Source organism: Labeo rohita, chromosome 11, assembly GCF_022985175.1.
Source record: "Labeo rohita strain BAU-BD-2019 chromosome 11, IGBB_LRoh.1.0, whole genome shotgun sequence".
In the NCBI taxonomy this organism is placed as follows: domain Eukaryota; kingdom Metazoa; phylum Chordata; class Actinopteri; order Cypriniformes; family Cyprinidae; genus Labeo; species Labeo rohita.
Window position 1 is genome coordinate 27,134,245 of NC_066879.1, and position 23,565 is coordinate 27,157,809.

The 23,565-nt window shown below is 36.9% G+C and overlaps 1 protein-coding gene across 6 annotated transcripts in view; it reads left to right on the forward strand.

The window, feature by feature from the left end:
- atp2b4 (ATPase plasma membrane Ca2+ transporting 4) overlaps positions 1-23,565 on the forward strand; it is a 97,571-nt gene extending 74,006 nt beyond the window's left edge. For 3 of the 6 annotated variants that reach the window (XM_051123508.1, XM_051123511.1, XM_051123509.1), the window contains 6 exons: positions 1,913-2,104; positions 2,492-2,705; positions 5,086-5,297; positions 6,680-6,787; positions 9,150-9,332; positions 21,678-23,565. In XM_051123508.1, coding sequence (XP_050979465.1) covers positions 1,913-2,104; positions 2,492-2,705; positions 5,086-5,297; positions 6,680-6,787; positions 9,150-9,332; positions 21,678-21,920 — 1,152 coding nt within the window. In that variant the 3' untranslated portion in view covers positions 21,921-23,565. Of the gene's footprint in view, positions 1-1,912; positions 2,105-2,491; positions 2,706-5,085; positions 5,298-6,679; positions 6,788-9,149; positions 9,333-13,230; positions 13,433-21,677 lie in introns of all 6 variants that reach the window. The other 3 variants (XM_051123513.1, XM_051123510.1, XM_051123514.1) reach the window with 2 other exon arrangements.

The window sequence follows — 23,565 nt, forward strand, 5'->3', positions numbered from 1 at the left end:
ATTGTAGTCAACATTTTTTCACAGACGAAAACAAGACTATAATGAAAGAACTTGTTTGGAATGACCAAATCTCATGATAAATCTACTGTCAACAAAAAAACTATACGAAAATGTCAGAGAGGGACGTTTTGAAAAGCGATTCATTCAGAACAAATCTGCTGCGAACATTTGAACTGTAACACAGCCTCTTGATCTATCCAGCAGGACATAAGCTAGCATGCACTTGCTGCAAGTCTCATAAAACGTTCAAAAATGTCAATATCTGGGCGTAAGAGAAGAGCAGACATATGGATAAATTTGATGACGCAAAAGAGAACACGATCGAAAATTCGTTCTGGTTTTCCGAGCGCAGACACCGAAGCAGTGCACGAATACTCTTTTGCATTGCATGAACAGAGGAATACCAACAAAATTATGTTGAATTGTTTGTTTTGATGAGTATTCACATAAACACACCCGGTTACGCCTTGTGAAGGTAAACAGTTAGGAGAATATCGGACGTGCATCAGTACATTGCATCTGTTCATTTAGTTGCATTCTGAATTTAGTTGCTATTGTCTGTGGCATTGATGTTAATGAAGCAACAAAAGAAAATCACTCACTGCTCTTGACTGAATCACTTTAGTAGCCCCAATAAAGAATAATCTAAATTTATTTATATAAATAAATATGTCTGCTTGAAATGTGTTTCACTGAAAACAAGACCATGTTCTTGTTTCGTTATGAGAAGTGGTTTCACTTAATTTTAAAATAAAGGCATGTTGCATGTCACAGCAGTTAAATTTGTGTCTATCATGATAAAACCATCATGAACCATTGGTCATTTTAAAGTAATGCTTAATGTATTACACTGTAACTAAACCCATTAGATTTTAGCCAACTAAATCTACTTTAAATTTTGTTGACTAAAACTAAAACAATTCAGATACATTTTAGTGACATTTTTAAAATGTGACGTATTAAAATAACGTGGCGTATTAAAATAACGTATCATCTGCACTACACCTAAACCTACCCAATAGTATGAACAAAAGCAAATATATGATATAAAAACGCAATTGCAAGCATCTCTCTCTCTCTCTCTCTCTCGTATCTCGTATCCACAGATACGTTTTCATCATGAGATCATGTAGACCTTTCCTGTTCCTGCCCCCTCTCTCTCTCTCTTTCACTTTGCTGCCTTGTTACCTCTATACTGTCCTATAGTAATAAAGGCGAAAATGCCAAAAATAATCTTTTAAAAAAAGCAGTTTTGTCTTTTTATTGTGATAGACGGTTGCCAGATGAGTGTCTGGTTCATTCGATGAGGTTTTGGCATCCAGTGTTGTACTGTAGCATAAATTGCTTTAATAACCGCAGAGGTTGCTTGCTAATCCCCGCCCAGCATCTCTTGTCTGTACCAAGCCAGAATGCCTCAGGGCATCATCGCAGCATGCTGTTCTAGCTGATAAGTGGTTGACCCTACTTGTTGCTCAGATGACTCCACAACACTCGCACTCTTATATGTGGTCTTAAAAATCTAAGAGTATCTGTTTCAAAAGCAGAATTATGCTAACTGCCGACTGAAGGACGTTAGGTTAGGATGAGGGCAGGCATAGTAAATTATTTCAGAAATAGACACCCTGAAGCTGTCAAAAACATGGTTTAATTTGGGTCATCAATGTACTGTGCTGTTTGCACCCACGTAACTACAACTTTGGTCGTTTCTCTGAAAATTAATTTAGCTGAAATATCTTTATATGAAACACATCCTAAGCCAAGAAAAGGCCTAATTAAAACTTTTTGTAGTTAGTTTTTCTTTTTCAAATTTGATTTTTAACGAGAACCATTCCGTTCCTAAAAAAGGACATGCATCTCCAGTTATTCATGAAGTATGGCATTCTAAAAAACAGTTGTTTTCTTTGTCTTACAGGGTATTGCGGGCACAGATGTTGCAAAGGAGGCCTCTGACATCATCCTTACCGATGACAACTTCACCAGTATCGTCAAAGCTGTGATGTGGGGGCGCAATGTCTACGACAGCATCTCCAAGTTTCTGCAGTTTCAACTGACTGTCAATGTGGTGGCTGTGATTGTTGCTTTCACTGGGGCTTGCATCACACAGGTTAATTTACATAATTTTACTTAACTTCCTCGGACCAAGCAATTGAAGATGTCCTCTTTAAGATAAATATCAGGACTTTAAAAGTAGTGTTAGAGAAATAACCACTACAGAGGGAGAAAATAAATAGCTAGGAGAAAAAACACAAGAGTATTTGGTGGTCAAGTATGGCATAGTGAGAGGCAATTTATCATAATGTGCCATAATAACAACCAAGCCAAGTAGTTTATATTTATAGAAACATACTGAAGCCATTTAGTGCTGGTGCCAGATGTTGGCTAATATGGGGCCGGACAGTCTTGTTGTGTCCCTGCCTAACTACATTACATATGACAATACTGTAGTAATGTCCTGTCTGTGGAGTCTCACTTCGGTCTGTTTTGTCTGCAGGACTCTCCGCTTAAAGCCGTTCAGATGTTGTGGGTAAATCTGATTATGGACACACTGGCTTCTTTGGCTCTGGCAACGGAACCTCCGACAGAGTCGCTCCTGCTGAGAAGACCTTACGGACGAGACAAGCCACTCATTTCCAGGACTATGATGAAGAACATCTTGGGTCATGCAGTTTACCAACTTGTCATCACATTCACTCTTCTCTTTGCTGGTAAGAGGCTTCTGTATTCATGATGAAGTCCTATTTAAGTCCAAATGAATTGGGTTCAATAATAATAACTATGATTATTGTTATTATTTACTTTTTATGGCTCTTTTTTTTTTTAACTTTGCATGCGGGAAGGGACTGTGGCTAATTGTGTTTTGTGTATGGGATGGATGAGATGTATGGTTGCTTAGCAACTAGCTTTTATATTTGCAATATTCAAAGCATTAGAATTTGCCTCAAGCACCCGTAAGTTTTACCACGAAACATCAGTATTGGATATTTTAGGGATAACCTTAAACTTTTTGTGAAACGCTCCTCTCAAATCTCAGTGAATCTGAGGGTTTGTTTCCCTGCATGTCATTTGTTAAATGTTGTCCTTGCCATTAGTGAAAGCTAAAAGCTCACTGCCTTGCTTCCTGGAGTTTTTTTTTTTTCCCATTTTAAGAGGTAAATGTCTCCATCCCAACTCAGAATTTCACAGAGAAAACTTATCAGTGATGAATATCTGTAAATCCTGGTTTTAAACCAGTCTTTGCTTCCTATAGTATAGTAGATCACATTACAGACAACCTAAAGCCCTTAAGCATGTCACAGTGCTTCAAGAGAGTTCGCTGTAAATGTTCCCATGTTGTACTGCTGCCAGCTGATTAGACGGGTATAAGTTTATCACAAGTTCACAGTGCCGTGGGTTAAGGAACAGCTGCACAGAAGACCTCATTCAGTCTCAGTGGATATTACACTTGACTGTAATTAATTAATTATTATTATTATTATTATTATTTTTTTTTTTTTTTTAATAGCAGCATGTTTTTTTTGAGATCAGTGTTTCTCCTGACATGCAACGCTAGCCAGGTTTCCATCCAAAGTTATGAGTTTAACTATGAGAAGCCACTAAATATAGTAATTTTCATATATAATAAATGACTCGCACCTCAGAGTGATTAGACGAGAAACAATAAATGTGATAATTTCTGTTGGAGGTAGATGCCTGCTGTTTGAGAGCGCAGTCATGTAAGACTAGGGTTGGGTATCGTTAGAATTTTATCAATTCCGATTCTGCTTATCGATTCCGGTTGTATAAATATCAAGCATATTTATTTTATAGATATCAAGCATATTTATTGTTTCTTTTTTGTGCTAAACGTTTAGTTGCAGCTGAATACCATAAACAAAAATCAACAGTCTATATAAAAACAAGATTTACTTAAGAGCTGTTAGCAAAGTAGAGCTGCGTGATTCTGGATAATTGGGTTGTTGTTATTGATTTTTAAATGGAAGTTGTGGTTCTCTTACGATTCTGAAGAAAAAAAAAACATTAGACAACTAAACAAAATCACATGTAGGCCTAATTTATAAGAGAATGATTCAGTGATTCACTCAAGATCTACTTGGTTTTTTACTGGATGAATCTGTTTTTGAATGAATGATCAAATTAACAGCCCCCTTTCGCCACCTACTGGCATAACAATGTAATCGATAAATCTTTAACAATATTTGGAATGTCAAATTAACTTTCAAAAGGATGATTTACTCTATTTTGATCTCTACCGTACACATCAGAGTTTATATCCAGACTATGAACTTTATCCCAGTACTTCTGTGATCATTTGAATGTTTGTAACACAGAAATAATGAACTGTGTGGTTGAAAAGACTGTGAAACTCTTTCATTCATATACATGACAGTGGCTCTCTTTAGGTCCGTGGCAGCACGAACGCAGCTCTGAATGTTCAAATCACACTGGTTTGATCATATGCTGCAAGGAAGAAAGGTTGAGGAATCAAACAAATTAATCATTGTAATTTAGGAATTCGTGTTTGTGATCTTTAATGATCTGTTAATTTAAAATGCTTTGTCATATTGGTGGTGACACCTCAATTGCAACATGTTTAGCTTATCACAAATATTATACTTTGCTTTTTCGACTTCTGATCGCAAGTGTAGCCATGCTTTGAAGCGCTATGCACTGAGATTAGTGAGCAAGGTCCTGGCTGATCGCTAAGTCTAATCACATAGCCCAACCCTATGTACTGGAAGGCAATCATACAGAAATACTTTCACAACAGACTTTGCTCAGGCATTTCAGAATGACCATGAAAACATTTCAGATGCTGTGGAACGAGATCGGTCCACTGGTTAGTCAGATTTTGCTGTCCCATAGCGAAAAAGTCATATGGCTTATTTTTTGATGGGTATGGAGGAATTTATTCGGCAAATGCATTTTTATCTCCCATTATTCGCATTAACCCTTTTTCGCATCAGGTCAAAAACCACTTCAAGTGTGCGTGTAAACTTTTTTTTTTTTGCAAACTAAAGGCTCATGAAACCCCAGACCACTTTTTTCACATTACTTATGGAAACTATTTTTTTTCTGTGCCCAAAGGTGAGAAGTTCTTTAACATTGATAGTGGCCGCAACACCCCTCTGCACTCCCCACCATCTGAACACTACACCATAATCTTCAACGTCTTCGTCATGATGCAGCTTTTCAATGAGATCAATGCCCGCAAGATCCACGGAGAGAGGAACGTGTTCGAGGGAATTTACAGGAACCCCATTTTCTGCTGCGTCGTTCTAGGAACCTTTGCTCTGCAGGTATAAAATCAAATGAAAATAAATTACATTTGAAATTGTACATTACAAGGCAAATGTGTCATCTCTCATAATGTCATTATGGAGTACACTACCAGTCAAAAGATTTAAATTTTTTTTTTTTTTTTCTCTTCTGTTCACAAAGCCTGCATTTATTTGATCCAAAATACAGCAAAATCAGTAATATTGTGAAATATTGTTACTATTTAAAATAACTGCTTTCCTTTTGAATATATTTAAAATAAAATGTCATTTATTCCTGTGATTTCAAAGCTAAATTATCATGATTACTCCAGTCTTCAGTGTTGCATGATCCTTCAGAATTCATTCTAATATGCTGATTTGCTGTTCAAGAAACATTTTATTATTATTGTTATTATTATTATTATTATCATCAGTATTTATAACAGTTAAGTGCATTTTTTTTTCTGGATTTTTTGATTAATTGAAAGATCCAAAGATCAGCATTTATCTGAAATAAAAAAGCTTTTGTAACATAATACACTATACCATTCAAAAGCTTAGAGTTAGTGTAATTTTTTTGGGGGAAAGAAATTATAGAAATTAATACTTTTATTTAGCAAGAATGTTAAAATGATAAAGACATTTATAATGTCACAAAAGATTTCTATTTCAGATAAATGCTGTTCTGAACTTTCTATTCATCAAAGATTCATTTACTCAGCCGTTTTCAGCATAATAATAATAATAATAATAATAATAATAATAATAATAAATGTGTTTTTACTGTTTTTGCTGTACTTTGGATCAAATAAATGCAGGCTTGGTGAGCAGAAGAGACTTCTTTAAATAACTTTAAAAATCTTAGGATTGTTTTGCCCTGTTCTTGCTTCTATTGTGTAGTCCTGTCACTGTGTGTCATCTGAATTAAGTATTAATGTGCTAAGCTGCTGCTTAGCTACAGTTAGACTCCTTCCACAAATAGGGTACAAAACGGGGATGAAAAAAAAAGACGCATTATAGTGTCATAACTAGCCGGCTGAACTGGTTTTTAGATTCAAATTAGACCATTCCATTTTTATGTAACTGATTTAATGTTTTTTGTTTTTTTTGTTTTTTTAATGAACGGTCTTATAGACACAATTAGACTACTAACTTGTAAAACTAGTCTGAGCAGTTTATGCAACCAGCCACTGATGTGTATAAAGTACTTTTTTGTATTGTTGAAACTGTTGGAACTGTATTATAAAAGTAATAATCCACCCAAGGCCATATGTTACAGCATTTTTCACCATGACTGCAGACGTTTATAAAGTCATCCAAACAACACCCCTTAACCATGTTAAAATTACTGTAACTCAGTCTCTCATGGCTTATTGCTTTACTACAGTATAGCTGGACTAATGGAATCCACCTTGTTACAGATAATCATAGTGCAGTTTGGAGGGAAGCCATTCTCTTGCACGGCCCTCACCATCGATCAGTGGCTCTGGTGTATCTTCATAGGAGTCGGTGAGCTGCTCTGGGGCCAGGTAAGGCAAATCCATACAGAATGTCATTGTTCATCACTAATTAGTACATAAGTGGGAAAAAAATCAGCAAAACAACTAGTTAGTTACATGAGCACATTTACAGATGACAAAGTAAGAAAGAGAGAGATCCACAAGCTTCTCAGTGGTGAAATAATGAAAACATCACGGCAGAATGCACATGCGTGGGTGATGTGGAACATCTTTAGTTCTCTCTTCAATCCCACTGGGAGGGCAGGGGAGGGGGAGGTGAAGCTGTGCGATTTCAAACCTGTGGGAGGGAACGAGGGAGGCTGGCAGACGGCAACTTGCTGCACAATTCCAAAGAGCGCTTGCCGCCATCTCAAAGTTCAGCTCAGAAAGAGGACGGAGAGCTTTATCATCAACCCGGCAACGTCCTCTGCCTCCATACATCTGTGCTTTACGGTACATTTAAAACTCTGTATGCAGGGCTGATGCATCATGTTAGGTCATCAAAAGGCCGGGGAAGTTATCAAGTACGGATTTTAAAGCCTTTAGAGCTGCAAGCCGTCTGCTCCTTCTGGCAGTTGCATCACACATAAGCCATTTCCTACTGGGTTTCTCAGCTGGTGTTTGTGTGTGAAAGCGTTTATTTGTGCATGTACACACGTGCAGCCTCACGAACCAGATGCTGAGAACTTAAACGTGGAGGAGAAGCAGCGTGCGTTCTATCCACTATGTATTAAGTTGTCTTGGTGATGTCTCGTATCAAACAGCGTCAACAGAGGCAACTACAGAGGGGATTGCACAGAAATATCTAGCTATTTTTGAGCTACCATAGGTGGTAGAGACTGGCATGGGTTTTTGTGTATGCGTGCGCTACTGTGTTGGGAAGCCCCTGTGAATCTACAATTTAAAGAGGTTAAATTACAGCTCTTTAAAACAGTGTTTAGCTACCAGAAAAGTTACTAATAAATAGTTACTATCTATATTTAAGGCATGGGCGGCTTAAATTAAATGTATCCAATTAAATGGTTGTCTTTTGAAATTCTATCCACTGCATAATTTATTTTTAATCAGATCAGAATTCATCTGGCACAAAAAAAACGATAAGGATCTCAGAGTAGCAGAATTAAACTTATTTAGAGATAAATATGACTAATAAAACACTCTTGATTTTATAATTCCGTTAAAAACAGACCTAAAGTGACATCAAGGGATTCAAATTCATTTAAATGAATTATCTCAAAGATATGATTCACTTAAAATGAATTACCCACATATATACTGCTCACCAAGGTTGCATTTATTTGATCAAAAATACAATAAAACAGTAATATTGTAAAATATTGTTACAATTTAAAATAACCATTTTCCAATTTAATATACTTTAAAATATAATTTATTCGTTGATAGCAATGCTGAATTTTCAGCAGTCATTACTCCAGTCTTCAGTGTCACATGATTCTTCAGAACTCATTCTAATATGCTGATTTGGTGCTTAAGAAGCAATTCTTATTATCAGTGCTGAAAAAAGTTTTGCATAATATTTTTGTGCAAACAGTAATGAGTTCCAGGATTCTTTGAAAGTTTAAAAGAACAACATTTATTGAAAATACACATCTTTTGTAACAATGTAAAAATCTTATGTCACTTGATCAGTTTACTAGCCACAAGTAGAGGGCAAATCCAGCGTTATGGATGTGACATACAAATGCTTAGAGAATGTATGCGTTATGAATATACCGAACCATTTGTTTATATTTTAATAAACCCTTGTTGATAGTCTAAACATCAGAAAAATATCAGTCTGTGCACAAGTTTTCTATGTTAAAAATAGGGAAATAATAATGCGTTATAGATGTGACAAAAAAGGACACTGTTTTTGACTTTGTAGGACTTCTGCGAATTAAAATGCACAAACCTGATGGAAAAATACCCAGCGAAATAGAGAAGTGATGGCTCTTCACAGAACATATGATTGTTACTTTATTTTAATTTTGATGTGTCTTTATAAGGAATATGTACTGTTATGGATGTGACAAGCCTGAAAATAGCACAGACTATGGAAAATCATTGCTTAAAAATAAAAAAAATGCTTTAGAAACTTTGAAACTTACATGGATATTTAAACCACCATATGTTGACATCTGTGCTATCAGTATAGTAAAAACCTTTGGTGGAAACTTGGAATTACCCATGAGTATTAATGTATTGGTGAATAGTTTAATCACAAAATTGGGAAACATTTTGATTCATAAAATCTTTGCATTTATGCACCACATGCTCAGCGTCCTGTTCTCGGAAAACCATCTGTAATCTCAACCCCTGTGCTAATGACTATTTGATGAACTGCAGTTGCCATCACTTGACCCTATTTTTCCCCCTTCTTCTCATCCTCCAGTTGATCTCTGCCGTCCCCACACACCGCCTCAAATTCTTGAAGGAGGCTGGTCACGGCATCACCAAAGAGGACATGCCCGAGGAGGTGCTAACCGAAGGTGCGGATGAAATTGACCATGCTGAGATGGAGCTGCGCAGGGGACAGATCCTGTGGTTCAGAGGACTCAACCGCATCCAGACTCAGGTAAGCTGCTCTTTGCTGCTACTCTCCTTCCTGTCTCTTCCAGCACATGTCCCAGGAGAGAGTAGAAGTGGCTTAAATACAACAGCAGTGACCTATTGTGTATTGTTGTTTGGAGAAAATGACTTTGCTCTTTGACAGCTTGCTGTTTAAATGTGTGGTTTATTGGTATTTTTGATGTACACTGCTGTTCAAAAGTTTGGGATCAGTAAGATTTTTAATGGTTTTTAAAGAAGCCTTTTCTGCTTATCAAGGCTGATGTTTATTTGATTAAAAATACAGAAGAAAACTGTATTTGCAATATTGTTGCAATTTAAAATAGTGATTTTCTATTTTAACATACTTTAAAATAGAATTTATTTCTTTGATGCAAAGCTGAATTTTCAGTGTCATTACTCTGGTCTTTAGTGTCACGTGATCCTTCGGAAATCATTCAAATATGCTGAATATTTGAGATGATAAAATGATGATGAATAAGCATATTAGAATGATTTCTGAAAGATTGTGTGACACTGAAGACTGGAGTAATTCAGCTTTGCATCACAGAAATAAATTGTAGTATAAAGTATTTAAAATAAAACAGTTTTCATAATATCATTTTTTTTCTGTATCTTTGATCAAATAAATAGAACTTTGATGAGCATAAGAGACTTCTTTAAAAAAAAAAATAAAAAAAAATTCATAAATATCATACTGATCCCAGACTTTTGAACGCCGGTGTATGTAAACTTAACTTTCAATGGTACCGGAATTTGTTGAAAGAAAAAAGAAAGAAAAGGAAAAATGTCAAGCAATTTTGTGTTAATCCTCAATTCATAATCAGAATTATAATTTACATTTTTTTCTTGGTTTTAAAATGTAATCAATTATATTAATATATACAGCAAGAAATTTGAAAAATGTACAAATTATTATTTATTCAGCCTGAATAAAAGAACTAGCTGGAGTAATGTATTCAATCTATTTTGCACTGTGTTATCATCAGAACTTTCTGATCTGCATAAATTATGGTGATAAAATAATTTCTAGTATTTCATTTGTTTGTTTTGAAACAAAAAATGCATTTCGTTTAGCTCCAAACAGCACGCATGTTGCTGAAAACTGCATTATTAGTGAACATTCTAGACAGCCGGTGGCTGTTTTTGTATAGATATCACCCTAGTGGCCTTCAAGCATCTCAGTGGGTTAATTTCTGGAAAAGCATCTCCCTTAAGACTTAGCAGAGACTTGCTTCAGTGCCCCGGGTTAAAAAGCAGCATGTGCCCTGGAGATGCCACTCTTGAAATGCCAGTGGGGCAACCCATGTCTGTATGCACAACCTGCCTGGAGATAACTGGGGACTGTACAGCAACATTCACTCGCTTTCATCAGAAGATGTGCAAGTAAACGACTGGGAACAGACTTTTTTTTAAAGCTCTGTTGATGGAGGCTGTGTGGGAGGACTGCCTTTCACTTTCCATTGCCTTCATACATGACACAGTGTTGCTGCTTACAAACAATGAGTGGATTCAGTGAGAGGGTTCACAGATGTATTTATCTGGATCCTCCAGGAGTGTCTGTGTGTTGGTGGGCGATCATTCTGAGAGGGCGTTCTGTGCCTATTAAGAATGTTCTATAGCTAACACTATGGTTAACCACCCACCAAAGATTGTCAATGTATTCCACAGGCACCAATTCATCCCTCTAGATTTGCTTGCTGTCACTTCTGAAAACAGCATATTCGTTTTAGCTTTGTTTTCATTTTGTAGCGATAAGAAATGTGTAATTTGCCTTTCAGCATTGCGCCAGGTCATGGGGAATTCATGTTGCCATATGGGATCATCTTATCGCTATTGTTCTTGTTCTTTATCCATTCTTTCTTACAGCTTTCATCATATCATTTGGGTGTTAGGAATCAGTATATTGGGGTAAAATATCAATATATTGATGGTTTAGACATGAACAGCCTACAAAACATTGTTGTTCCTTTATCTAATTGCTTCTAAGTCACAGGTTCTTGCAAAAGTTGTTTTGAAGAAAACAGACAAATATATAGCAATATATTATGTAATAGTCTGGGATCACGTAAAGCATATCAGTAATTGCAGTTACAAAACTGAAAAAAAAGAAAAATCCTCCAGGTCCTGCAGATTCTTCAGTTTTCCAGCATCTTTTACATATTTGAACCCTTTCCAATGCATTGAGAGCTGGGGGGTGAAAACTTTTGAACAGGATGAAGCTGCCCAAATTTTTCTTATTTTGTTGAAATACATTTTTTTTCTATTTAGTACTGCCCTTTGGAAGCAACAGAAGATACTACTTGCATGTTTCCTGGAAGACAAATTAAGTACAGTTTACCTTCATCTTCAAATTAAAAAAAGGTTTCACCCCCCTGGCTTTTAATGCATCATGTTTCCTTCTGGAGCATCAGTGAATGTTTGAACCTTTAATGGTTATATTTGAGTCCCTCAATTGTCCTCAGTGTCCTCAGTCACTGCTAAAAAGGGTTTAAATATGCAAAAGATGCTGGAAACGGAAGAATCTGCAGGACCTGAAGTATTTTTTTCTGAAGAACAGTGCTCAGTTTAACTGTTCAGAACAAACAAGGGACTCATAAACAACCATCAGAAGAAAAAAAGAAAAAAAAAAAAATCGTAGATCATCCAGGTTTTGCAGGGGGTTATTTTAATAATTTCAGCTATTTTTTTTTTTTTTTGTCTTGTAAACATGTAAACATTTTTTATATAAAATATCTTACTCAGGACAGTACCAAATAAAAAAGAACATGCATTTTGTATGATCTCTCTTACTTTGTTAAAATTCTTCACATTTTCGATTCTGCGAATTGGTTCCCAAACTTTTGCATAAAACTGTAAATTGTTTTTAAGTTAATAATAGTAGGTAATATTTTTCAAACAGCCTTAAAACAAGAACCTTTTTTGTCAATTTAGTAAGTTTAATGTTAAAATAAAGGGTAAAAATCTGCCAATGGCATTAGTTATTTTACATAAATTATTTAAAATGTATATTTTATATTTGTATGTACATTTTAAATGTTTTAATAGGCAAGACAATTACTTGGGAAGATTATTTTTTTAATGTATTCTAATTTAACATTCTTCTATAGTATTCTCATATTAGCCTTCAAGAGTCTTAAATAGTGGTCTTTCGTTTTCATTGTATAATCTTCTGTTGTCTTCCAAGTAAGTCAGTTGGGCAGTAGTGTGTGAAGGGGAGGAGAGTTTTAATGTGTATGTGCCCTGGATACGTCCGGAACCCCTGTGGTTTCAGATCACCATCCCTGCTAATTCTACCAGACTTCCCTCCAAGCCCAGATGAAAAAGAGGCCAAACAATCTTCTCATCCTCCTCCTCCTTCCCTTCTCCCACCCCTTCACTCTTATTCCTGATTAGAAGCTGGTGAACTGACCGCAAAAACACTACTGTACTAATTAGCTCTTTATCTCTCCCCCTTGCCCAAAGTCCCACCACCCCACTTTTAAAATCCTCATGGATTTCTACTTTCTATCTGTCATGCATGGTTAGCGGTACACAAAGAAAGAAATAATTGGCACACGTACGATTCAGACTCATCAGTACTTTATAGAGCTAGTTTCCTTTGTGCTCCCTTTCTTTTCACTGACATCTTCACAGCGTTTCCTTTCTCCTGGAAAAAGTAGTTCCCTACATAAAACTTTCCTTTTTATCTTCCTGTGCCAGCCCTTCTCCTGCCAGACTCGCTCAGTACTAACCGAACTTTTTATTTGTGGGGTGAGAGGGATGTTCTATTTTTCTCTTTCAAATAACAAATTTATCTGCTCTAACCACTCCTTTTGGCCCTTGGTCTTTGTCTTTCTCTGTTTCCTTTTTCTTCCTCTCTTTTTTTTTTTTTTTCCCCCTCGTCCTCCCCTTGTTCTTTGCAGATGGACGTGGTTTATACATTCCAGACGGGCCAAACGGCGGTGCCTGGGGCTCTGCGTCGCCAGCCCTCCGTCGTCAGCCAGCACAACGACGCAAAAACTGTTTCTAGCCCCACCCATGTAGGGATTTCCTCTTCCTCCCTGTCCGCCAACTCTGCTGCGGCTGCTGGGCCGCCCGCCCCTGCTTCTTCTTCTACTACAGGCAGTGAGTGCCACATAACACACCGGCAAACTAGCAGTGCTGTTGCATGATGGCAATGCTGAATGCTAATGTGCTGAATGCTTTCATGAGCTGCCTGTTACCCTGCCGTAAACCTCTAACCACCCTTTTAAAACTTTCTATTTTCATTGTTTTTTTTCCAGTCTGTCCTCACAATCTCCCAACTAAAGTTTCTTCTACTCATTATTTCTGTCTCTTTCTCATTCACTTTGCATTTTTTCCAACACTAGTGCATCATGTGTGATTTGAATGCAGACAGTCTTGCTGATGTCTGCATGCGAGTTGCAATTTTTTCAGGAAAGCCATACATATAATTTATTTATTTAGTGTCCTTTATTAGTAGAAATCAATTTATGTGTAAATTTATCAAAGAGTTAATGGCTATACCGTTTTTTTTTTTGTTGTTGTTTTTGTTTTGGGTTTTGTTTTTTTTTTGTTTTGTTGTTTTTTTTTTGCTTTGTTTGGGTCAGTCAGATGTTTTGTTTTTTTTTTTTTTTTTTTTTTGTTTAGTTTAGTTTAGTTTAGCACTGTGTCCTTGCTACCTTAGACACAATGAAGGGTAAACCAATATACCAATGATACAAAAAACAAATGCTACTTTTTGATGCATTTTGCTGTGCAATTCCATAGACGGTGATATCTGATTGGCCAAAACCAAGTAAATATGACTAGTAAATTCCAACACATTTTATTTTTTTATTATTATTATTATTATTATTATTGTAATTTTTAATTTTTTTAATTTTATTTTATTTTATTTTATTTTATTTTATTTTATAGTTAACAGTGTCCTAGCTACCCCAGACACAATGAAGGGTAAACCAATATACCAATTTAAAAAAAATTCTACTTTTTGATGCATTTTGCTGTGTAATTCCGCAGAGAGTGATATCCGATTGGCCAAAACCAAGTAAATATGACTAGTAAATTCCAACTTTATTTTATTTTATTTTATTTTATTTTATTTTATTTTATTTTATTTTATTTTATTTTATTTTATTTTATTTTATTTTATTTTATTTTATTTTATTTTATTTTATTTTATTTTATTTTATTTTATTGTTAACAGTAGCACTGTGTCCTAGCTACCCCACATTAGGCCACATTCATGAAATACAATCAAAATTAAAGTCTCTCTTTAAGTTTTGTTGAAGCTGTCTGTGACAATTCATTGCAACAATTTATGCTAGAATAGTTTTACAATCATTTTGCACAGAAATGATTCTGCTTGTGTTTCATGAATTCTGCTGTGTGATGTTATGTATCATAGTTGGAGCAATAAGATCCATGTGCAGATATTTATAGATTTTTGCTGCACTTTGGGTTGGATATGCACAGTTTTCCATAATTTATTTTGAAGAAAAATGCAGTACAGCTCTAAATAGCTGTACTTTATACATCAAATATGCTGATTGGTTTCGATTTTGTCACTTTGCACAGCATTTAGCTGTCAGCGATAAAATAAAAACTACCTGAGACCCAAACTTGACATGTCACACCTGGTTGGGATGAGGTGTTAGACCTGAACACACGATTAGCAGAAAACAAAAAAAAGATGGTTTTAATCCAGGCATCAAATTACTCAACAAGCTCATTCCTATGCTAAAACAGAGTGGGGTTAAATGCCATAGGACACAGTGTGCTTGCTACTCAGGTCAGCTGTTACTTATTCGATGACCTTGGCGTTTCCCACAATTTTGATGCATCTCCACACAGCCTTTTATGTTGTTGACCTGCACAGCACGTTCACTGTCTGATCTCACGGTCCTTCCAGTTTTTTTTCCAGTCTTATGCTCTGTACCTCAGTCACGTCACAACTCTTCCCTTCTCTCTCTGACTCTCTGCCTGTCTCTGGATGAATTCCAAATGTTTTTTTTAGTGCCCTTGAAGGAGATGCCGCATTTAGGATCGTTACAAATGAAAGTGACCAGTTGAATTGCTTCACTAAGGACCCTTTAAAAAGGCTGTTAGCGAACAGTGCATGTGATAGAAGTAAAAAGGTTTTTAGACCATGAGTTCTTACCTGGGATTGTTAAGTGCTCTGTTACTATGTGTTATTTTAGTATTGTTTATATATTGCAGTTTTTATTACACAATGTAATTAATACATGCACTTTTTCAAATTCAATTTTTATTATTTTTCAAAAATGCTATTTAGGTTTCATTTGTTTTTAAGTTATGATGCAGGTTTAGTTTTGAATGTAGTAAATTTAATGATGCAATAAATAGTAATTGTATTGGTTCAACTTAAATGGATAGTTCACCCAAAAATGAAAATTCTGTCTTTAATTACTCACCCTCATGTCGTTCCAAACCCCGCAAGACTTTCGTTCATCTGCAGAACACAAATGAAGATATTTTTAATTAAATTCAAGAGCTCTCTGCCTCTGCTTATACAGCAATGCAACAAAAAAAAAAAAGATAAAACATTAAGATTTTTAATGTTGCAAAGTACAGAAAAAAACAGTAAATTTTAAAAATATTTTTACTGTTTAAAATAAGTGTTTTCTATTTGAATATATTTTAAAATGGAATTTATTCCTGTGATTTCAAAGCTGAATTTTTAGCATCATTACTCCCATCACATGGTCCTTCAGAAATATAACGTCACAAAAGCTTTTTATTTCCGATAAATGCTGATCTTTGAAACTTTGTTCAACAAAGAATCCTGAAAAAAATGTACTCAACTGTTCTAAATATTGATAATAATAATAATAATAATAATAATAATAAAAAAAAAAGTTTCTTGAACAGCAAATCAGCATATTAGAATGATTTCTGAAGGATCATGTGATGTTGAAGACTGGAGGAACATAAAGATTTGTTGATGTCGTAGCGAATGCGCATATGAGCCCCTACACCCTTCAGAGTGCTCACTTCAACCCTAAAGTGAGTAGGGGTCATAGTGATGTTCCTAGAGATTCCTATGGAATTCGTCCTGTTCCTCTCTTCCCCTGGCTCACTCCCTCTTGTTTTAACACCAGGCCTCTCCCTCTTTTCACAACTGCTTTCACACACTTGCTCACACTTTTCTCTTTGTCTTTCTCTCTCTCTCTCTCTCTCTCTCTCCTTCCTTTGCAGCCCCACTCTCACTCTCATGCTGTCAGCCCCCTCATCACACCTTGTGTCTTCTGCTCTGACACTTTATACTCTGTCTCCATCTCTCTTCATTGATATTCTAGAAGGAGCTATGAGTCATGGGCTGTTTTTCCTGCTTCCTTATTTAGGTTGCATCAGTAGTGCTTTTTGCATTACACATCTGAAGAGGTAGATACAGGGTCAGAGGGTTCATTTCACCATAGATGGGAGCGATCCAAATATACAGACAGCTGGTAGGACATTACCAAGGTTCAATTAGGTTCAGTCATTTTTAAAATAACCATGTGAAAATGGACAGATGTAGTCCAGCTAGTTCCTGCCAAACAGTGCATTAAAATGTTAACTGGGTTTTTGTATTTTCTACAGAAATGTGTTCATAGTGGTTTTTAGTGTCTTTATGCAGGTGCTAGGGCATTGTTAGGTGGATGGGTCAAATCAGATTATATGAGAATTACAAAATAATGAATAATTTTGTATCGCAAGAATATCATTTTAGGTCCATCTTTGTAGTTATCCAAATTAGTCATTCAAGACGAGCTTTGTGAGAATTTGAGGAGAGAGTAGATGCTTTACAAATGACTTCAGCCTGCTGTTCCTGCTTTTTTCACAGGCTAATGGAATTTGGTTACTTAGCAGACATTCATTTTACGCATTCAGTCTTTCTGATCCCTTCCTCTCCTTTCTGTGTTGTGCGTTGGCTCATCTCTGCTATTTTAAACTAGAAATAGTTAGACTGATTAAAATAAAGGCTGTTGTTCTCCAGTACGCAGTGAGATCACAACATAATCAAGCACTTTGACATGATCTGACATGCAGCTTGGTTTTATGTGCAAGGTTTTCTCTGGCTCGTCGGAGAAGATTGAGAGAAAAAGCATGACCGACATAGCTGCATGGTACAAGAATGTAAACCTGAGAAATAAACAGGGATTGAACAGAATAAGCCACTGCTGATTGGCTGTGCTGGCAGGGCAGAGGGTTCTTCAGACGTGTTTGTTACCGTGGGCTTCATGTGGGGAAAATCCTCCAGACTCTCACAAAACAAGTTACACCAGTTCGCATTTGTCTTTATGGTCGTTCTCAAGGTTGAAGGCATAAAAATTGCAGGAAAGCAAGATTAGTTTTTTTGACGTTTTACCACACAGCGCAGAGAGACTCTGAGAGACCCAGAGCATATGTTTTGAAGGACTGTATGCACATGCTATGCATTTTAATGCTCTCTCTGCTTGATTTCCTAAGAGTTTATATTTTGGGTGGGAAGAAAACAACAACAACAACAACAACAACAAACCTTTTCCATTTTACGATTTTGATTTTTCTTAAAGGAGTAGTTCCAGAACAAAAATTTACAGATAATTTACTCACCTCCTTGTTATTCAAGATGTTCATGATGTTCTGTCTGTCTTCAGTCGATAAGAAATTGTTTCTTGAGGAAAACATTTAAGGAATTATCTCCATATAGTGGACTTCAGTGGTGCCTCCAGGTTTGAACTTCTACAGTGCAGTATAAATGCAGCTTTAAAGGTCTCTAAATGATCCCAGCCAAGAAAGAAGGGTCTTATCTAGCAAAACGATCAGTCGTTTTCTAAACAAATTGACAATTTATATACTTTTTAACTTAAAATGCTCGTCTCGTCTCTGCGCTGCACATGTGTAGTCTGTGTGATCCGGGTCAATACAGTTAGGGTATGTTGGAAAAACCATCTCGTTTTCTTCCCCAACTTCAAAATTGTCCTACATCGCTGCTGAAGTACTGACCCAGTGTTTACAAAGTGAACATGCAAAGAAGATCAAACGTCCTTTACAAAAAAAGGTAAAACAGCAATGTAGGGCGATTTTGAAGTTGAAGAAGAAAATGAGATGGGAACGTTTTGACATAGTATTCATAGAATTATCTGACAAAGCAGCATACCTCTCTAAAGTACTCTAATGTCCTCTCTATCAGTCTAAATATTAAGTCTTTAGACTTTTGTACCCATCATACACATGAAATGCTTCTATGAAGCATTAAAACCAGGAATCTGAATTGTGCCTTTTTTTTTTTTTTAAGTACGTGTGCATGCGTGCTTGTTTCACTTATCTGACAGCATCTTCTGTGTTTTCTCTCCACCTCCTGACAGTTGTTCTTTTTTTTCCAATGCCCTCTTGATTTTCACCCCTTCACTGGTCTTGCCTCTCTCTTTTACAAAAGCAAAACTCCTACTGGTAAGGGTGGGCGTTAAAAGCAAAAAATGAAATAAAAAAACACCAAGAAAATAGTCCATGAGACTTCCTATGAAGCCATGCGGTAGGTTTGTGTGAGGAACAGACTGAATTTTACCATGTTATTTAATTCAACTTTCTGCCAGAGCTCTGAAAGGAAAAAGTATTTGAAATCCCATGAAGCATTGCGAGCGACATAATCAAAACAATGGATAAATATAAAACAACTGACTTTAAAGATGTGTGTATAAAACCATATACAGCATACAGTGACTGACTTCATTAAGTCTGTTGTTGCTTCATGGGAGTACGCAGTTTCTCCAGAGATCTTTTGCTGTGCTGCAGTTGGTTTGAGTTGTTTTTTTTTTTTGTTTGTTTTTTTGCAAAATCATGGTTAATGTGAGTTTCACTAGGAATTCATGTAAACATGATTATTTAAAAAAAAAAAAGTGAAGCAATGTGGGCTGATTGGTTTAACAAAACCTTGTTGCTCACAGTAGCTCTGTTTTTAATTGTTTAGAAGTGATTGTTCAAAATCAATTCCCCTGTGGAGAAAACAAATGGGATCTTTTTCCGGCAGTTGCCCTCTATTAAAAATGTGCATTTTTTGATGAGTTGAGCCACATTTGAGATCCATTGTGATGCAGCAAGTAATAGATCAATTAAAAATGGTAAAATCTCCTCCGCATTGCTTTTATTAATTCCAACAAAAACAAAAAGCAATAGATTTTCATCTAAACTTTTTTTTTAAACAGTTTGTGGATGAAGTATGGAGTCCTTTTAGTCAGTGTTTCCCAACCACTGTGCAAATTATCAAAAACTTGCTATCTCTATTTTGTCATTGTTATTATTTTACGTCAGTGCTATTAGTCATCATTATGTCTGATTGTGGGTTTTACAAATATTTAACTAATGAAAAGCATTCAAAACAGCTCGTGACTAAGCTTCATAACACCATTGGATCTTCTTCAAATTGTTAGTCAAACCTCATAACATCCCACCTCGTGCAGTTTGAAGACAGACATCAGTGTTGCCAAGTCCATGGTTTTCCTGTGGGATTGGGCTACTTTAAAACCTTTGCCGTGGGTTGTTTTTCATGTCCGCGGGTTAAAGCGACCTCAATAAAAAGGGGGAAACCTGGCAACCCTGACAGATGTCTACTACTTCGCAATGTAACCTGGGTAAATAAAGAACTGATTTTTGAATAAGTACAGCATTTTCTGTACTCAAGAAACTCTATAAAGGCTTTATCTGTCTATAAAGGCTTGTGTTTTTGTGTATTTAAAGAGCAGAGAGTATTCTTAGCATTTGCCGTCTAGCTGTAGCCAATATACTTTTGTACATTTTAAATATACCGTGCATTGCGGTTCATCTTTTATATCATTGGATTTTGGCCAAATGTATTAAACAACAAGAAAAACTGAGGGCCATATAGCTACAGTAAACTTTATAACCTTTAAATTGACGAAAACATAATGCAAAACCCAGATCTTCGTCATTTGTTTGTCAAAAGACCTGTGAAGTGCAAGTGATCATTTATAAATCCAAAATACCAACTCTGACGACGTGTTGTTTACTTACTGGTAAGGATGGGATGATAAAACGTTGCAACGCGAATCGAGAAATGATTCAGCATCAATTCGAGATTTTTCCAACACATCGCGATTCTTTCTCAAATTGATACTGAGCTTAGTTTTGAACAGCATATGGCACTGCTTGTTTTAGAAACAGCCGTGCTCTGCTTGTTTCCAAATCCTTACACGCACTTGAACCTAAAATAATCATTTATACAATTTGAAAAGGTTGAAGCGAATTACAAGGGTGTTCACAGTGGGCTGTGTTTACAGTAATCTCGCATCATAAAAGCATTCTGAGCAGAGGTGAAATTACATGACTCAGCCAAACACAAAAGTTCTCTTCAGCACTCTTCATGAGCATAGGAGTGAGGATAAAAACTAGATTAGAGCGCCATCTGCTGTTAAAATCTAAGATCAGAATCGATTCCAAAGAGAATGGCGATGCATCTCAGAATCGATCCACGAATCGATGTATTGTCCCATCCCTACTTACTAGGGGGGGAAAAAAAAAACATTTCCCCCCTTTTTTCGCTTGGTGGTAAGCCTTGGAATTTTTTTTTTATCAAAACTGTGGGAAAAAAAAAGGTTGGGAAACACTGCTGTAAGTGACACTTACTGGCTATAAATAGTCGGTTAATCCAGATATCATTTACAACTTGCTATAGTAATTCACACAGTCTGGTAGTTTCTTGCTGTTTTGTTTGTTGGAAAGCTTGAGTTAGCAACAGTAACTTCCTTTCCTTTCCTCCCTGAATGTAAAGTGATTTGGCCCTTTTTTTTAAACCATGTGGCAGCGATTTGCAGAATACCCTATTTCTGCAGTTGACAATTTCTACGAGTTTAGCATACCAACTGCTGTGTCGCCCACCCCTACTGACAGGCATTCATAAACCCAAAAGAGATGCTGAACATCTGCCATTTTTGGCTCCAAAATAGCTTATTGAACAAACTTCGGTTGCATGTCTGTCTCGTCTTGCAGTGGTTCTGTGATTGTGGTCATTTTGTTTGGAACGTTTTGAAGCTTGTGATTGATATGGATGTGCCCCACTTACAGTTGTATATGCTACGCCTGATTTCCTCATTCACTTGGCCCAAATAGGAAATTGCATCACAGTCGTGGTTTGTTTTCATTCTATCCCTGTAGTCAACGGTGTGTGCTGTTGTTTTTATGTTGGTATTTGTTTGATATTTCATAAGGAGCTTGAGTGCTATTGTGGAAATGAAATCATCTCCCACCGCTGACCATATTTTTGTTTCCCTCCAGATCCAGCGCATCCCGCCCCGAAGCGGACACCACGCCAGTACAATCCCACTAATTCCTCCTTCTCTTTGTCTCTCCCAACTCCTCGTTGCAGATTAAGGTGGTGAACGCATTCCGTAGCTCGCTATACGAGGGCCTAGAGAAGCCAGAATCCAGAAGCTCCATCCATAACTTCATGTCCCACCCTGAGTTTGTACCCCTCTCCGAGGAGGAACCCCGCGTCCCCACGATAGACGAGGGCTGTGTAGAGATCGAGCACCTCCCATCCTCTTCCAGAAACGGAGGTGGCGGCGAACCCCCACACCGCTCTCTTCACAGCCATGAATTCTCCGTGTGACCCTCCCGTCGTTCTCCAGTGCAACTGCCCTGAAATCATCATTATTTTTTGTTTCGTTTGTTCTGTCTTTAAAACCTGTGCACCATTCCACCGGTGGAGCCCTGCTGATGCACATCTGAGAGACAGCAGCACCTACAGCGGCCGACGGGGCGACTACAATCCCTTTCTCCTCTCCTCCATCCTCCCCACCCCTCTGCCCCTCTCGACTTGCACTGTGTCGGCAGCAGCAGCGCTCTGTAAGTACATGTGGCTGCGCTGCAGCCCATGTGACGCACGGCCTAACTTACACACTAGAGGGCGGCGCTGCGGCAAACGCCCTCTCTTAGCCTGTCACTGGCATTTTTATCTCTTCTATAGTTGTGATTTTTCTCATTTTTATATTGTCACGTCTCTGGTCTTGTGTAATGCTGTAATCATTTTTGTTATTTGTTCCAGGACTCTCAGTTACATAGTTTTTGTTTCGTTTGTTTTTTTGCTGATACAGCAGATTATATTCACGCACTCAGTTGCTGTTTGAATAGATTTCTCTCTCTTTTCTCTCTTTCTCGATTTTAAGGTGGATTGAAAAACATGGCAGTGAAGCTACCCATGTTCTTTTGGATTTTAAAATGATTTTATGTTCTAATGGACGTTTTAAGTAGTTCAGACACACTACGTTCTTTTCATGTTTTCAGACGTTTTGACGTAAGATGCTGTTAGGCTCATTTTGTGTGTCACTTTATATGTACAGATGTAAGGCTGCTATAGTAAACGTTAGCAGAATAAAAGACTATAATAAACTTAGCCGAGTTAAGAATACCTGATTGGCTCTTAAAGGGGCAGGGAGGGTCATCTTACACATCATCTCATCGAAATCACACCCGGTGGGCATCTCTAGTCTCTTGTTAATGCTCATCTGCCTCAAAACGAATGCCCGGCTAATTGACCAAGTACTTTATCGAAGGTACAGCACCTCATCATAGCGTGCATGTATCTGTCTTTAGGTTCATCTGTGTCTGATTGTATGGGAATGGGAAGTGTAATACTAATCTTTATGGAATAACGACTAATGAATAGGATTTTCTTTTTTCATGTTTCCTCTTTCAGAAAAAAAAAAAAATGCGATAGAAGTGATTCTGTATGTGTCCAGTCTTTTTCTCACCTCAGCTCTGCAGTTAGGTGTTCTCCTTGTTATCTAACATCAGGCTGTGCTCCACATAAGCTCCAAGTTACGCAGACGGCACTGGTAGAGCTCCAAAATCCCATCCCTGAACTTAGCCTGCGAGAGTAAGGATACTGCACGTAGTAAGCATGCTTTTGCTCTCTATTTTTTTTTTTTTAAGAAAAGAAAGAAAACACACGATAGCATGCGGCAAGGGCCTCCGTTGGACCCTGTGAGCTCTGGATGACAAACTAGATTGGACTGTTTTCATAAGAGTGCGGCCTCAACGACATGTGCTTTTTATTAGCCGAAACATACTACTGCCATAGACCGACCTTCCGCTCATACCAATCTAGGTTCGATGGATTCCTCAAATTACACCTTTTTCTACTTGCTCAGAGCCATATTTTATAGATTGTTCTTTTATATCCCATTGTTTTTGCAGTTTATTTTGTACGTCCAACCAAATTCGAAAAACACACAGAGAGTCACTGCCTAAAGATT